General features: G+C 43.3%; 1 protein-coding gene across 1 annotated transcript in view; it reads left to right on the top strand.

Annotated features, from left to right (window-relative positions):
• Positions 1-6,797: 6,797 nt before the first annotated feature.
• Antxr2 (ANTXR cell adhesion molecule 2) overlaps positions 6,798-18,030 on the top strand; it is a 177,292-nt gene continuing 166,059 nt past the window's right edge. The window contains exons 1-3 of the mRNA XM_026785367.1: positions 6,798-7,943; positions 8,600-8,671; positions 10,656-10,727. Coding sequence (XP_026641168.1) covers positions 7,792-7,943; positions 8,600-8,671; positions 10,656-10,727 — 296 coding nt within the window. The 5' untranslated portion in view covers positions 6,798-7,791. The remainder of the gene's footprint in view (positions 7,944-8,599; positions 8,672-10,655; positions 10,728-18,030) is intronic.

The following is an 18,030-nucleotide window of genomic DNA, read 5'->3' as shown; positions in this document are numbered from 1 at the left end:
GCAACTTCATTTGCAGGCCTATTTTTTGATTCATGAAGAGACACCACTGTCTTAGGTGGATGTCTTCTTCACCATTCACAGGTTCCAATACCAATGCCACACCACCTCTCTGGGCACTTTGGGCATCTTTCTTACTCCACTCAATCTCAGTCAGCCTGCTCTGCGCTGCTGCTCCATAGCCATTTGGTTGGCCTTGCCCAGTGACTTTTGGCTGAATTATTCAGCAAAGGAATGGAAGAGAAGTAAAGGAGAGAGAGCGTTGACACACAGAATGTGCATCAGAAAAAATGGACATAAACTGAGGTAAGACTGGAAAACACAATCTTGCCTGTGAGGGGAACAGGAAGTTGTGGAGAGTCATAAATTGTTTGGAAATGAGATTCCATTTCCAATGAGATTACATAAGTAAGTGTGTAATTTTCGCAATCCATTTTATGTTTGAGAAATGGTATAGGAGACACAGAGAGATGGAATACTATTAGAATAACTCCATTGAAAAACGAGCAGCTGACCTGGAGTAGGGCCACTACAGAAAGAACAGTAGGAAGTTAATACTCATTTGATCTTATTATCTCATACTCATTACTCATATTATCTTCCACCATGCCCATCTAATCCTAAGCTGGTTTGTGAAGGCCCAAAGTCACACAGAAGATGACTTTCATCCAAGTAGATTCAGGGCTTTGACTTGTTGTGATGTCTGGACGCTGCAGTTATAGCATCCCCTCACTCTCAGAAACTGCCAGTGACAGCTCACAACTGAATTCCTCATAACTGTGCCTCGTCAAAGGATGTTGAGGGGCAGTCCACATTTGATGACTTTTCTATGAAGGAACACAAAACCCAGACCTTCCCCTCTCTCCTCAGTTCAGAACAAGTGATGGGTAACCTCCTTCAGCCAATGACTTTTGAGAGGCTGGACCAGGTTGGACGTGACCTTGGGTAACAAAAAGTCTGTGCAGTCTGCTTGCTCTCTCTCCTCTCTCATACCTGGATGCTGGATTCCATCCCTGTTTCCTGTTCATATAGAAGACCGTGATCTGTGAGTCCCCCCTTTAAATAAAGAACCCCTTATTATACCCAACTCAGAGCTAGTGTGGGATAACTTTATTTGTGTTCTCCTTCAAACAAGTATGAATGACCATTTCAAATCCAGAGCTACCTTTAAAGATTGCTGAGGCTTCCTTTGTGTTCATGTCCTGCTTGAGATCATGCCTGTCTCCTTCTCATAGGTTCTGCTCCTGAGAGGATTCCCCAGTTCACCTCTGATGTGGGATTCCCCTCCGTATGTTGTGGATACCATTGGTTAATAAAGAATCTGCTTTGGGCCTATTGCAGCACAGAATAGGGCAAGGTGGGAATTCCAAGCATATAGGAAAGAGTAGGCAGAATCAAGAAGAAGTCATGTAGCTGCCACAGGAGACAGACACCAGACACTGGATGGAAACTTACCGATAGGCCACAACCACGTGGTGATACACAGATTAATAGAAATGGGTCAATTTAAGATATAAGAATTAGCCAATAAGACCTGTGAGCTAATAGGCGAAGCAGTGTTGTAATAATACAGTTTCTGTGTGATTATTTCAAGTCTGGGCAGCTGGGAGAATGAACAGGCAGCCTCCAACTACATACCTCCTCCATGCGGTCTTGGTTTCTTGTTTCCTTCTAGGAACTCGGGTGTTGTCCTTTTTTTTTTTAATTGCCAAAATATGTTTTTTTTTCCTGCAGTTGTCAGTCTTGTTTTATTTATTTCTAAAGAAAACAAAATCTTTTTCCATTATACATACCAATCCAAGTTCCCATTCCTTCCTTTCTTCCGATTCCCTCTACTTACCCTCCTACCCCACCTCCATCCAGTCCTCAGAGAGGTTAAGCCACATTGCTTTGGGGAAGGTCCAAGGCCCTCCCTATTTTATCTAGGCTGAGCAACATATCCCTCCAAAGAGAATAGGTTCCCAAAAAACCTGTACAAGCAGTAAGGATAAATCCTGGTGCCACTGCCAGGGGCCCCTCAGTCTGACCCAGTCATACAACTGTCAACCACATTCAGAGGAACTAGTTTGGTCCTGTGCTTGTTCCTTCCCTGTCTGGCTGGTGTTCATGGGCTCCCATAAGCTCAGGTTAACTATTTCAGTGGGTGTACCTATCATGCTCTTGACCCTTTTGTTCATTCTAACTTCTTCCACTCTTAACTGGACTTTGGGAGCTTAGTCCAGTGCTCCGATGCAGCAGAAAACACTGTCCCGAGTGAGGTAACCCAGACCCAAAAAGATGAATATGGTATGTCCTCACTCATAAGTGGATACTAGCTATAAACAAATAATATTGAGCTTATAACCCATGATCTTGGAGAAGCTAAGTAACAAGATAAACCCTAAGATAAACATACATAGATCCACCTGGAAAGTCGAAATAGACAAGATCACCTGATAAAATTGGGAACATAGGGTTGGGGGGAAAAAGGGAGGGTCAAAGGGGAAGAGGAGAGGAAAAAGGGAGGGGCAAGGAGAACTTGAGGGAATGGTATAGTTGAGATGGAGGAAGGACAGAGATGAGATCTAGCAAAGAGATATCTTGATTGAGGGAGCCATTATGGGGTTAGCAAGAAACCTACTCTGGAGAAATTCCCAGGAATTCACCAGGATTACCTCAGTAAGACCCTAAGCAATAGAGGAGGGTGCCCGAATTTGCCTTGCCCTGTAGTCAGACTGATGAATATCATAAATATCACCATAGAACCCTCATGCAGCAACTGGTGGAAACAGAGGCAGAGGAACCTGGGTTTTAAGCGTCTATTTTCAAATGCTGATGTTGAGAATCCTCCTCTAATACTCCTTCAATGCTTTGTCGTCAGACACAGAGAACTTTCAGGGAAGGACAGTTCCCAACACTGCTCTCAGGAACTAGTTCAGACATAGGGAAAATTTAGTTCTTTTATGACCATGCCTGGTAAAAGCTGAAATAGGCTTTGTCACCTGTAGGTAGCAAAGATTTATCTTCATCCTCTGAATCACTTTAGATACTATATAATGAATCACCTCCCATGTGACGTGTATATGAATCACTTCTAGTACTAGACATCCAAGAGAGTCATGTCTATCATTATGGATGTCAAGCAAAGAAGCCTACTTGTAAGTGATACAGATTTTGAATTTTTAGACCTAAAAAGTGTTTGAAAATGGTTTACATTATTGTCACTTATTTTCTTGTTATCTTATTATTTGTTGGTGAAAGGAAAACAGAAACAAATTAAATTTTTATGCACATTTCTTGAGATCAGAGTATGTAGTATTTTAATTTATTTTTAAATTATGTGTACATATGGGTTTTTTGTGTGGTTTACATGCATGTGCAGGTTGCTCACAGGTGCCAGAGAGGACCTTGGATACCTTCCAGCTGAGCTGCTGGAAGTTGTGGGTCTCCTTATTTAGGTGCTGGGAACTGAAATTCAGTCCTCTGCAAGTGGAGTCTCTGCTCTTCACCACGGATCCATCTCTTAAGTATCAATAAACATCGGTTACCAGAGATCAGTTCATAAATAATTACGTAAGATGAAACATGAGTCCATAGCAGATCTTTAGGCAGTAGAAATGATCTATAGTAAAAGTCCAGTAAAAACCAATAAGCACCAGGCATAAACTCACATTATTCTATTATTCTATCTTTCTTTAATTGAGGCTTAATGTTTTTGGGTTTATTTATGCTTTTCTATAATAAGTTGATATATTCAAACTTTGAGTTTGTCACCAGATTTATTTTCTTCATATATAAACTCAAATAATTAGAAAGATGATTCATGTTTTTAGTTTGTTATATGAATTTATTCTAATTAGTTCCCCTCTTTATATACACACATACATACATATACACATATACATACATATACACACATACATAGCTACCTACATACATATGTGTATTCATCTCTTCTTCCTTCCTTCCCTTCCACTTCTCCCAGCTCAGTCCCTGAGATTCTGAGCTCCTTTTCCCATTCTTAGGGAGAAAGGAAAGTTAGTTTGGACAGGGACAGAGGAGAGAAGTTCTGCTGCTGTCTTAGCCCTACATGGCCTGGAGAGATTCCCAAGTGTGTTCTGGATTTCATCCTCCTTCATTATTGCTTATGAAAAGCATGGCCAGCATCAGCCTTTGCCAGGGACACTCCCAGGGAAATACCGACCTAGTTTTAGCTCTACCCCATGTCCCTGTACCCTCCACAATCGGCAACACATCAGGACAGCTGGTTACCCTAATAACTAATGACTTGCCTACAAATATTTATTACATGAAAGTGATTTGATTGACTTTTGATCTGGGCTGTGTGAGGTCATTTCCTGGTTTGCTGTAAATCTTACAAGAGCAAGTGAGGGAAATGCAAGACTTCTAGAACCATGCTGAGCTCATCACCTACACAAACCAACCAAGAAACCATGAGAGACATGCTTTAGTACATCAATTACTTCTATTGGCCTTGTAATCAAGGAAATGTTGAGTACATAACATGTATTTTTATTATAATTTATGTATAAAAGAAGACAGATTGTTTGTCTAGTTTGTGAAGTCCAAAAGATGAACAAGCAATGAGTCAAGAAGCTAGGGACAAAAGAATTAACAAAAGTTCAAGTTCCCTATCAAGGGCAGCATCCTGTACCACACCTGCTCAAATTGCTTCCTGAAACAACCACATTCACAGTTTTTGCCACACTTCATACACCTCGAATTTTATCAGGTTATATATACTGGTATGGTGTTTGTTGGTAAAGGTACTTAAAGTGTAATTTTCTTTTAATTCAAAGTAAAATTGAAAATGGAGACCCAACTGCAAGTCTCACGAAAGGCATTTGCTATCAGAATTCTGTGCATTAGCTCAACAGTTCCTAGGACATCATAGGTCCTTAATAAATATTCCTTAAAGTGACTGTCTCCTGTCCTCAAAGAGCTGACATTGACCTATCTGGCTATAAATCAAAACTATCATAAATAAAAGGTTAAGTATAGGTGGTGACAAACAAAACATGCAAAAGAGCTGTCTATCAGCACCTCAGGAACCTCTTATAATAAAGCACTGAAACTGTTAAATTGTAAAGGAGGAGGTGGTACCTCACATCAGCCAATCACTGTGTAGCAGCAACACTGAAAGCTCTAAGAGCTACTTTGACAAATGCAAGTGTGGAAGTCACAGTGGGTGTGATGGAGAGGGAAGGGGAGGGAGAGAGGAGCAAGAGCTCAGGGTCAGTAAGTATAAATTTGCATACACACCTAAGCTCCTATAGGACTTTGGCAAGAGCAGACAAACTCACCCCAAATAAAGTCTTATTGCTATTAATTAAATTTGTTTTTTTTGATCCATACGTAAACACAAAATTGTGCCCATTAATATACACATTGTTCAATGCTTACAAGTTGTCCATATTTATCTCCTCAACTATTTAGCATTTTCAAGGTGAAATTCTTGATAACTGGAGCTCAATGAGAGTGGGACAAAACATTTTGAGATATAGTTTCCCATTACCAGCGATTACTGTCGCCTTGTTTTTCTTGGCTGGGTGAGATGCCAGGTGTGGATAACGTCCCTTTAAGTTATTGGTCAGAGGTGTCCCAAAGGCCCCTGAATCAATACCATTGCCGATGCTCTTGGTTGCCTACCAGAATTTGATGTTAAGATTCCACTGCTGAAGACACCACACATTTTGAACTTTGAGGAATCTAGTTGGAATTGACCTGGAGTCTCCCTGAAGACTAGCTCTCACAGTCTTCGAAGTTATTATGTGAGCTTCCAGGGGAGAAAAGCAATCAACAACTCTACCTATCCATGAGGTCTAAAAATCGCAATGGCTAGCAAGGCAAGATACGCCCATGCCTATAATAATGGTACAAATGCTATCGGCTAACAACCATTTTCTGATTGGTTTTAAGGCCCACACTGCAGAAAGAAACATCTGATACTGTAAGTCTGCGGAGAACTCCTGCCATGCTCACAGGAGTGAACTTACTTTTCTGAGGAGAATAAAGGACAATAAAGCAAACCGCCCTTTTAAGTTCTCTGAAGAGATCTGTGCAGTGCGTAGAACTCCTCTGAGACATTTCTTTGAGTAGGGGCAGGGGTCAATGCAGAAACTCAAAACTGGTCAAAGCGAAGAGCCTAAATGTCAGCCGAATGCTCCACCACAAATCCCACCCCTCCTCAACGCGCAGGTTCAATCCTGAAAGGGTGGCGGTTTCGAGTGAGGGTGAGCAAAAAGATCAGAAAAGCTAGAGGTGAGGGAGGACCAGAGGGAAGCATTGTCTCCTGTACATGGCAAGACTGTGGTACTCAAGGAACTCAGAGCAGCTGTGGCTGCCTGCATAAGACCGGCACAAGAGCAAGCCCGCCATGATTTTAGTATGGAAGAGAAAGGGTTCATGAGTCCTCAACCCGCAACCCTGGAACTATGCACAATCAATGGCTTCTGGGGGTTGGAGTTTTCTTTAAGAATGTAGTTCTTGGTAGGTCAAACCTGCTCCTGTGGATGGCCCCACACCCAGGAGTATAAATAAGGACAGCTCAGATTGGAGTCTACGGGTTCTTGGGGGGAAAAAAAAAAAAAAAAAAAAGAGACACAAAGTTGAAGGGCGTGTGTAGGGAGGAAAGGGTCTAGCTAAGAGAAGTTAAGGAGAGGTGTTGTTAGAGTAAATACGATCAATATACGCCGCATGAACTTCTCAAAGAATTAATAAGAAATGAAACAAATGAATGCCTTTTTTTAAAGGAAAGAAAAGAGGAAGTCCCCTCTCTTAAACACTAAGCGCTGCGTCACTACGTCGTGTGTGATGGGTGAAGGGTGAGGAGGGATGAGCCATAAGGCCATCACTTTCCAGGAGACAGCTGGTCTTGCGTCTCCAAACCACGCGAGGGGCTGTGGCAGCACAGCTGGGAAAACCCGCCCGGCCCAGGTTTGCGGGAGAGTTGGGTATGTTTAGTTTCCAGAGGACATTTGTGTTTTTTTGAACTCTTCTCTCTCTCTCTCTTCCGAAATCTGGCAGGCGTTAGTCATCCGCCGCTCAGCACGAACCCACAAGTGTGCTTGTGTGGCTCTGTGGGCTTCCTCCCGGCGCCCCGCCCTCGGGCTCACACTGCCTCACGCGAGCGAGCAGAGCGGTCTGCGCACCCTGGCCTGGGGTGTCCTGGGGTCCCCCGAGCGCTCAGCATCCCCCGCCTGCAGAGGATCGCCCCGTGGCTCCGGGCGGGTGTCTGGCGCCTGGAAGAAAGTTGTAAAGCGCCGCGAGGAGTTGGGCGGTCCGAGGAAGGGAGGCGGAAGGGGAGGACTCGGCTGAGTTCCCGCGGCGATCGTGGGGTCCCCCGGAGTCTGTCCCCAGCTCACCACCGCAGCTAGACGTCAGCTTTCCGGCCCCGGATTGGCGCTAAAGACTAGACCCGAGCCCGGGAGGAACTTATCCAGCGAGCTGTCGCCTCGGGCCTTATTGTCTGCAGCAGCTCTCCCGAATCCGGAGGGGGAGGACTGGACCGCGCTCCCACTGGGATTTGTCCAGAGTTCCGGCGGCAGCTGTGCCGGCCGCAGAGACTCCCTTTGTCCTTCCAGGACCTCCCTCTCTCCCTTCTCGGTGGCCGCTGTCGGGTGGCGCTGAGCCTGGAGTTAGCGTCCCAGTCCCTTTCAGCCTCTGACCCCAGAGTGAGTCCTTGGTGACTCCGCCTCTTCGCATCTCAGCTCTGCGGACCCGAGAGCCCAGAGGCCGGAGACAGGAGCCCAAGGGGCTGTGAGCCAGTGGGAGCTGCCGGGCCCCGGCCCCAGGATGGTGACGGGTCGGTCCCGGGCGCGCAGCCCTGGGAGCTGGCTGTTCCCTGGCCTGTGGCTGCTGGCTGTGGGCGGTCCGGGGTCGTTGCTGCACGCCCAGGAGCAGCCCTCTTGCAAAAAAGCCTTCGATCTGTACTTCGTCCTGGACAAGTGAGTGAAGGGGTCAGGGCATCCTGTGAGGGCAACGCTGGGTCAGCTGGGACTGAAGCTGAAATGTCTTTGGGTTCTGGGGAAGGGGTGTGAGAACTCTCCCTAGGGTGCCCTGTTACTGCTTCCTTTCAAAAAGCTGGGGAGGGTAGTGGGAGCCAGGGACCACTAGGCTTTCCAGAGAGCTGCTTAATTTAGTAGTGGGGTCTCTTGGAAAATGAGATTGTGGTTACTTGCACTTTGTTTCACTCCCAGGACTTTTTTTTTAGCTCCTTGGTGCCTCTATCACACTCGCCTACACCCCTTTGGACTCTCTTAAGTTTGCCTAATTTTGTCCTGATCACAGCGCTTTCATAGAGCCAGGAAAAAAGCCTTAATATACCCAATGTGGTTTGCATTTCCTCAGAAATGAGGGCTTGCGCTTTTATTTTGAAAAGCCGGGTCTCACTCTCAACAAGTCACAAGCGAGCTGCCCCCAGAGAAGTGTGGTGGTCTTGGCTTCTTGGATTCAGTCCAGACAGTGAAGTTTCAGCTCCGAACGTGAACCTGTACTTCACTTTGAAGAGGGGCCAGGACCCCCGCCCCAAGCCTTAGGAAACTGAGGAAACATTAGCAGTTTAGCCCCATGTTTTGCTGATCCGTTTGTCTTCTTTTTTCAGGTCCGGGAGTGTTGCGAATAACTGGATTGAGATTTATAATTTTGTCCAGCAGCTTACAGAAAGGTTTGTGAGGTATGTCTCCCCAGTTCATTCTTCTTGGTATTGGAGAGGAAACTGATCAAAAGCCTGGTCTCCCTGTTCTGAAAATCCTTCGTAGGGAAGACCTTTCCTGAAATGTTGACTTTTAAGCGTCTCAAGGTGGCCCTTGTCCACATGTTCCCTGGAGTCTTTCAGCTGTCCCTTGAAGGTTTGTTTCATCTGGCTCCCAGAAACTTGGCCCAGGCCGTGAGGAAACATCTTCAAACGCAACTCTTAATGTCTTTTCCTTTCCCAGTTTTCATCTGTTTTGAGTTTGACTTATGCTTTCTCATAATTTATTGCATTAAAAAAAATAAGTTTTATTCTTAGAGGATCCATACTGCATTTTCAATTCCACACCCTTAGCACCGTAAACTTCCACATTCAAAAGGAGAAAAAGTGTTGGGAAACTTTAAATGAACATGTGCTAATAACCCACCAACAGAAAAAGCACGTGTGTGTGTGTGTGTGTGTGTGTGTGTGTGTGTGTGTTTAAAGAAACGAGTCATGTTTACACAATGTGTGGGTGTGTGGCTGGTTTAAAATTTAACTGTTCTATATATGCAGGAGGCTTCACTAGCAAACACTGTTTTCCTCGCCTATAAAAAGCAAGACTGCTAAGAAATCCAGCTTAGTCTCTTATTTAGAAGTAACTAGGAATTAGTGGCATCTCCTATTTAAAAATAACCGTTGGAAACCATGTTTTTGTGGCTCCCCCTCGGTTTCTTGGAAGAAGGAAAAAAAATGCCGGGGAAGAAGTGCAAGTTTATCAGGATAATGGAAAGGACACGAATCGGAGCTGTGTCATTAAATATTGCCTCCTTCAGTCTTGTGAGCCCAAATGTTTTCTGTAAAACAGGCTCGGATGATCAAAACATTTTGAAAGTCATGTTGCAAGTAACTTCAAACAATCTGTAGAGGCCTAGGCAATCCCTGCTTTCGGTTATTGGCAAGCAGTAGAGCTATTCCTATAAAAATGTATGCCTGTCCATGTTCAATCATCAGTCTCCCGCGTCAGGAGCCAACGAGAGCACTCTGGTTCCTGGGCAGGCTCTGAGGTAACATAGTCTAGGAAAGAATAATAAACAAGACCCTGTATCTGCAACCGTCAAAGTGGAATGGACAGTTGTTTATAAATTTCCAGTTCAGTCCTAGAGTGTGCTGGGAATGCCGTACAGTGTTAATCAGAAGCAGTGGAGCGTCTCAGTGTAACATCTGACGACTAGGCGGCTCTTTTTCATTGAGTCTGGTTTGCAAGTTGGATTTCTATAGCATATACTGTTCTCTGGCTCAAGTCTACTTACTCAGTTACTAATTAAATGTCTCAGGAAATGAATAAAAGATGATGACTGACAGGCAACAGTGCTCAAAAGTATGACCTTTGGCTTCACTTCATATCTTAGTTTCAGAGCTGAGCAGTATTTGCATACACTTTTCTAGAAACAGGAGTGACTGTGTACCTGAAGTCTAGAAGACAGATCGGAAAGCTGAAAATGCCCAATAAAACAATGATTTCTTCATGCTTTAAGTATCCTTGCTTTAGGAGGAGTTTTGTTTGAACTCTTATCATGACTTAAGTCAGGCTGGCTTCTCTTTAGCCCCTAGGAGTTCATATCAATTACCCAAAGGGCCTGGCCTTCTGCAAAGAGATGAAGTAGAAGATCAAAGAAGAAACATTTTTCTAAGAAAAGATTTTGCAGCAGCCTAGAATCCTTCCAGTTGTTCTCTTTCTAGACATAAGCCTCAGGGGGTCGTGGAGGAGTGTTTTGAGAGCTGAGAAGCACTGATTACATAAAAAAGAACTGTACTCAGAGAGCAAGGCTGAGCAGTCAGTGGATCTACTTAGAGAGTTCCATTTAAGGGAAGCGGGGAGTGTTCAGGGAGACTCATTTGAGATGAGACTCCCTGGCTCAGCCTCGGGATTGTACCAATATTTCTTTTGAAAAATGTTTTAACTGCCTCTTTCCTTATTTTGCAGCCCTGAAATGAGATTGTCCTTCATTGTGTTTTCTTCTCAAGCAACCATTATTTTGCCATTAACTGGAGACAGGTTAGTGCATTATCACTTCAATTCAGGCTTTTAGTCTGGATGAATCATAAAGGCATGATTGATATTGCTGTGTGGTGATTCGGGCCTCTCAGTGGGAGCAAGCGGACACACAGGCGATTCAGTGCTCTGCAGTAACAGAACGGGGTGGGCAGTAAGAGAGACATGGAGTGGATCATCTGGAAATCAATATTGCTTATATCGATGCAGAATAGAGCCCGGGTACCTGCCTCAGCTATGTGCTCACTCTTTCCCACCGTTCTCCCTCTCACTGTGGACAGCTGCGCATTTTTGTTAGGGAAATGCTGTGTGTGAGTCAAAGAGGAATTTGAAGAAGGAGGAGAGGCAGGTATATATTTGGGTAATTTATTAGGTTCAGTAGATATTCCAGATTTCCAGTCCTTCTCTGAAGTTCAGTGATGCTGAACATATTTGACTTTATTTCACACACACACACACACACACACACACACACACACACACACACACACACAACTACTCGGTGCTCTGAAAAGCAGTGGCTTCCCTGTCCAGTGTCATAGTGGCCATTTCTATGTGGTTTAAATAAATCATGACACTCTGGAAGTAGTCCTTCACATATCTAAATCATGGCTGCCTTTCCTGGGTTTATTTGTGCTCACTAGACCATGAATTCTGTAGTCAGAAATGGGATGTTATTCTTCAGTTCTGCTTCATTCCAGCTAACATAAAAGGAGAAAGGCCTTGGATTCTTGTTGAATGAGTGAATGAGGTGACGTCATTTTGGAATCACATCTTCCTGACTTAACAGTTTTAAGCAAGGGTGTTGCTGTGCTGTTGATGTGTAGATTTTGAAAAATAATTGTGAAAATAATTTTTATTTTTGTAAAGCTCAGTTAATATGTACGAACATTCTCTTGAGCTTTCAGTTTTGAAAGATCAAAAAAGCATAAAGGGTTCAAGGAGATAACTTTACAGTTCATGGGGTTGGTTTGGAAAATAATATATATTAAAATGTGTGTGTGCATGTGTGTATGTTTACATGTAGCTCTTGTGTTAACTTTTTCTTTTCCTGGAGAGGAAACCTCTCTCTAGGTTGTGAGTTAAGCTCAGGACTTTACTTTCCTCATTAGTACTTTGCCTCTGTAAGTTAAGAGATACATAAGGTTCTCAACAATTGCAGTTCCTTATAACTCACTGCTATAAAGATTTTTGGTTTTATGAACAGGAGATGTTTTTACTGACCAGTTTAATTTCCAAAGAGTCAGGTTTGGGTAGAACATGTCAAGGAAGAAAAACACAGATTTAATATTTATGACATTCACACACACACACACACACACACACACACACACACACACGCACATCTTAGCACAGTGCCAAGCATGTTGTGGACTCAGCAACTGACAGCGACATACATTGTGCCAGGGTTTCTGCTAGGCACTTTTTTTTTTTTTTTTTTTTTTTTTTGGTTTTTCGAGACAGGGTTTCTCTGTAGCTTTGGAGCCTGTCCTGGAACTCCCTTTGTAGACCAGGCTGGCCTCGAACTCACAGAGATCCGCCTGCCTCTGCCTCCCAAGTGCTGGGATTAAAGGCGTGCGCCACCACCGCCCGGCTGCTAGGCACTTTTTATATGGTTTTATATGCATCACTCTGAAGATAAAGCGTAGTCACTGGCCGTCCAGTTTGGTAATGTTTAGATGATGTGTGGCAGAGATTTGAGTCTTTTATCTAAGCTCAAAGTACATCCTTTGTCAGTGGTGAAATCCAATGCAGGAAGGACTGAAAGAGGTAGAAGAAGAGACTTTTAAGAGGCGACAAAAATTCCACGCTTCAGTTTCTGTACTAAGTCTACATGAGTTCAAATCCTGCCCTTTGAGGACAAAAGTGACGCCTACCTTACAAGGTAGTTGCAAGAACTGAAGGTAATGACTATGAGAAAGGATCTCGTAAGTTAGTATTCACGAGACAAGAGTTTTTGATCTGGGAAGATCCAGTCAAACACATGCACGTAAGCACAAGGACTTGAGTTCCATCCCTAGATACTGTGTAAAAAAAAAATGCTGGCTATGGTGGTGCACATCTTGGTACCAGCAGTGGGGAGGTAGAGGCAGGGCATTCTCTGGACTTGCTGGATAGCAAGGGAAGCCTAGCCTGATCAACAAGTTTTTGACCAACAAGAGAGCCTGTCTCAAAACAAACAAACAAGCAAACAAAAAACAAAAAGAAAACCAGTGGCTTGCTTCTGAAGCAATCCACCCATGGTTGTGATCGGGCTTCACACACATGTGCACACACAGAAGTTTCGCCTTGTCTCCAAGTCAAGTATTCCTCCCCTTCCCCAGTATCTCCAAAAACACTGTTAAATCATTCTTCTTAAAATATTTAATTAATGAGTATGTGTCTCCCTGAGCCTAGAGTGTATGAAAGTACAGCGTCCTGGTTTGTCTCCTTCACTCGAATACCCAGCCCTAGAACGGAGCCCGCTACAGGGTAGAAACCCAACAAATCTTCGCCAGAGCCCTAGTTAATAGCTTAGAGCCACTATAGTGAAGTTCAGGCTTGCTATGCTAGCAATATAAATATAAATATAACCAGTATAATGTAAATACTGACTTCTATCTGCTACATTTCCCATTCCTGTCTTACACAAGAGATGTAAATGCTCTTCTCTTCCTTTTCAATATCTACATTTGCCTCAGATTAGGAAAGTTTTGTCTACCCCACCTGGTCTTTAGAGTTTGAACACAAGATGACTTAGGAAATTGTCCTTATGCAAACTTGTAGAAACGATAGAGGTCATTTAGTTAAGTTTATACAATAGTCTCATTATTTTAGTGAGTTTTTTCTAATTCCTTAAAAGCAGAATTAAATATTTACTTGTGGGCAAGTTGTTCTTGACACATAGCTGGTAACTCATAAAGCAGCATGTCATTTTTTGCAGAAAAGAATTGCCAGTATCTCTAAAAGTAAAGTTTCAAATAAAAAATTTCACTTTTTGCACCGACCCAGCAAAGACAGATACAAGCACAAAATTGGAACTAAATAATTATTTGTAATAATAAGAAACTATATCCAACCTATGTATTCATCAATTGATGATATTTTAATAGTTACCATATATACATAGGATGAAATACTATGTAGTCACTACCATTGAGTAGATCAAAATATTGATATAGTATGTATAAGGTATAGTATATGAAAAGCTAAGTTTCAGAACACTTAATATTAATTTTTATTATAAAAGAAAAATAAAACAGAATATTTTAACGTATTGTATGTGCTCAAAAATATACGGAGTAGACAGCTAGAAGATAATCACCTGTTAATGGAACTGCTATAGGCAGGAGATTGACTAGGAAGAGAGTCATCAAAATTTCTAGCTTCATGAATTTAGCAGGAATATGTGTGCAGAAAAGCTTTTCAAATGCTTGAATTAAAGAAACTGAACTGACTTCTGTAGCCACAGGTTGCAGAATCAGAATAGAATTAAGGGACGGAAGAGATGCATTGAGATAAAGAATACATTTCATTGGAAGATTCGACTTTGGGTCAAGTGGACACAGGAGCGCAGTAGTATCTGCATGACATTTGGGTGTTACTTAACTTCTTGAGCCCAAGTCCATAGCTACATAGAAAACCTGACTGTCCCACCATTGAGCAATAATGAGCTGTCGGAGCACAGTCTTTGGAAGGACCGTTTAAGGATTTAGCCTTCACTGGGTGCACAGAAATGTTTATGACTGTCTGTTTTCTCTTTCTGTGTCTACCACCTGACAGTAATTATGAATCATTATTTCCCCTGTGTATTTCCATAGTTGTTGTCTTTTTCTTTCTGCTTTAATAGTTAGTGAGGAAGGGGGCTCAGGTCGAACTGGAGTTGAAGTTCATCCCCGGTTCATTTTGTGCCAGGTTACTAACTGAAGGTCAAAGATTTCAAGGGGTCCCGCTCTCAGAAGCTCAGGCCAGCAGGCAGACTCACCCTGGCATGCCACCAAGCATGAGCACTTCAGTCCGCTGTGCTGATAGAGGCTGGCCTGGGTTTTACTTGTGTAATTCTCAAATGAATCAGACTCTGCCATAGTCCGAAGGCAGCGTCATCTTCGGCACTGTCCTGTTCTTACAGACCAGTGAACTGGGGAGATAAAGTGACCATACTTGGCTTGTTTTTTTTTTCTTTTAAATTCTACTGGGAAATTTGTTTAGAAAAGTCTGCTTTGCCCACATACTTGCCCTCTGTGTGGTTCTGGTCATGGCAGCTGCTGGCTGAGGATGGATATACTAATAGCTACTTTGTTTTATAAACTTGTCTTAGGGAATTAAGTACACTTTAATTCATGCCTGGAGACAAACCTAAAAACACAAAAGTGGTCAAATGGGTAGGGTAGTGAGTGAGGAAAAGAAGCGATAATATGATAAAATGTAGCAGGGATGAACTTCAAGGCCAGAGTACTAGAAAATGCAGACTAAACCCGAGAAACCTTTTATTAAAGCAGAGTAACAAGACATGGTGAGCTGATATTTTCAGATCCAGGACCACGCCTCTGGATTTATTGGTCTAGATTGTGTACCACAAATGTAGGCCTTAGAATGATATTTTAAGTAAGCAATAGGCAAGATTTTATAGAAGTTATATTGAGAACCTGCCATGTCCTAAGATGATGGATTGTAACACATCCACATGTTCACATGGTTTTTTAAAATCTATGTAGGGCCTGGGCCTGGCTGACCATTGCCTTCAGCTGGCATGAGTATAAAATGTTGTCAGCTCCAGTTTCAGGCCCAGGACCTATCAAGGCATTGAAGCTTCCCCTTTCTTGGGAAACATTCATTGTGTAAAACTGTGATGACGCAGAGACTGCTGTGCTGGAGCAAAGCCCAGTCTACCCATGAGGAGTAGAACCAGGCCCAGGCCCAATGAGCTCAGGGCCAGTATCAGCATTAGTTCCTCTTTGCCAACCCTGTGAGCTAGGCTATCTCAACCCTACTACTTACTCAGCTTCCTCAATGGCCACACGTGAGCATGGTGAGAAGTGATCGTATCTTGACAGCACTAATTTGGCGGGTAGTTTTAAATGCAGTATTAGAAAACAAACCAGGGAAAAATGACCGGAGCGGGAGATGAAAGTACTTGGGAAGACTGACAGCAAGGGTGGGGAAGGCAGCCCGCACGTTGTTGCTGGAGGCAGAAGCAGAGGTTGACCTGGCCGGTGGTTGTGGAAAGTTTGGTAGGACGTTGAAAACGAAAGTGTGTGTAAACAGCACTCAAGCCTGGGTGTTGTTAAGAGGTTTGCAGCAATCCTACCGAAGACATCAGGTGACTTCTCTCAGCTACCTGGTGATGAGAGCAGGATGGAAGCACGTTGAAGAAGCTACTTCTCTGATTTCAAGCAGTGTTGAGCAAAAGTGTACATAGTTGGGATTGGGAGGTTTAAAAATAGAACTCCCTTTCACCCCCCGCAGTGTCTCTCCACAAAGTGCTTGCTTGCCTAGTTCAAGGTCTTGGGTCAGTCATCAGACCTAGAGAGCTGCCTGCTAAGTGTGGCATCTGAGTTCAAATCAGGGCATGCAAAACAAAGTCTTGGTGTCAAGGTTTCTGCAAGATTTGAGATGAGGGTCTTCTAGATTATTTCCCCTAAACAATAAGATTTACAAGGATCTAAAAGGCGTGCTGCTATGCTCTCAGGTAAACAGCAGCACTCACAAGAGCCCTGGGCTTGTGTTTCACCCTATGTGTAATCTAAAACAGTTAGGATCCTCTTGTGAAAAAGTTTTGTGCTTGCGACCCTTGTCCAGCAGAGTGGATCATCATTTGTTATACAGGGAATCACAAATTTTCATTATGGATTGAAAGACTGGGTTTTCAAAGTAAACAAGTTTTGGACCTTTGACTTTCCATGGGTATGAAGGAATTTAGTGTGTGAACTATTTCTTATGAACAAGAAAGAATGACTCAGAAAGCTGAATCAAAATCTTGGGTGCACCCAAGAATCATAGGGAATATTTCTAAGAATTGGGACTGGGTTATTCTCAAGGGTTGGGGACAGAGATGGTATTGACATATCGGCACTTCTTGCATGTACATGTGTATGTACGTGTTCATGTGCTGGTGCACATTTGCATGTGTATGTACGTGTTCATGTGCTGGTGCACATGTATGGAGGACAGAGGACAACCTCCAGTGTTGTCACTCAAAATGGCCATTTGCCTTACTTTATAGAGACAAAGGTTCTCACTAGGATCTGGGGCTCACTGTTTATGCTAGGATGGCTCGTCCTCCAGTCTCAGGCATCTTCCTGTCTCTGCCTACTCATGGGTCAGCTTGTTAGATGAGTGTGAGAACTGGATTATGATCCTCATGTATGCATGGCCAGCAAGGTATAAGACTGAGCTGTCTCTCAGCCCTCAAATCTGACACTTTGCTGTTACTTCTTCTTTTAATTATTGAGTGATTCACAAAAAGCATCCTAAGCAAGGCTTAGGCAACAGTGACTCTTCATCACTCATTTCCTCCCTCTATACCCTCCCAGCTGTGTGTGTGTGTGTGTGTGTGTGTGTGTGTGTGTGTGTGTGTGTGTGTAAAACTGGCTTAGTCTATCTTTGTCATTTGTGTGGAGATAGTTTCAAGGCTGACCACCCCTAACTGGACATCATCCTTGGGAGATGTTAATTCTCCTTCTCCCAGCAGTCATCAGTTGCCTGTAGTTCTTCGTTAAGGGTGGAACATCACAAAAACTTCCTACTTCCACATTAACATGTACATTGATATTGCTACAGTTCCAGTTTTGTTTATGCAGCCATTCCCAGGAGAGCCAGTTTCACAGCCGCCTTCTTCGTATTATGACTCTTACAATCTCTCCACCCCCTTTTTCTCAACATTTCTGAAGCCATGAATGTAGCAGCTGTGACAGAGATGTAACCATTGGGGCTGAGCTCTCCAGGATCTGCTGATCTTTGCATTGTGTCTTTTTGTGGTTTCCTGTCATGGTCTCCATTTTCTGTGAGGAGCTGTTTCTTTGATGAGGGGTGAAAGCTACGCTTTCCTATGGGTCTAGAGATAAGCTTTAGAATGTAGTTAGGTATTATTGCTGGTCTAGCAAAGTGCTGGCAGTAGATTTTTTTTAAGGGCTTTTTCCTTACTAGTTTCTGGAAGATTGTGGAAATTCCATTACTTGGCAAGATTTCCTTCCTGCTGAATGGGCCTCAGTCCAGTTAAACAGCTGTTGGTTGCATTCAGCAAGTGAGGACCACTTATTGCTCTGTTATATGTTATATGAGGACCACTTATTGCTCTGTTATATGTTATATGAGGACCACTTATTGC

The sequence above is a fragment of the Microtus ochrogaster genome, linkage group LG1 (genome assembly GCF_000317375.1).
Source record: "Microtus ochrogaster isolate Prairie Vole_2 linkage group LG1, MicOch1.0, whole genome shotgun sequence".
Taxonomy (NCBI): domain Eukaryota; kingdom Metazoa; phylum Chordata; class Mammalia; order Rodentia; family Cricetidae; genus Microtus; species Microtus ochrogaster.
Note: the sequence above shows the minus strand (reverse complement) of the source record. Positions and strands in the feature narration are given on the sequence as shown.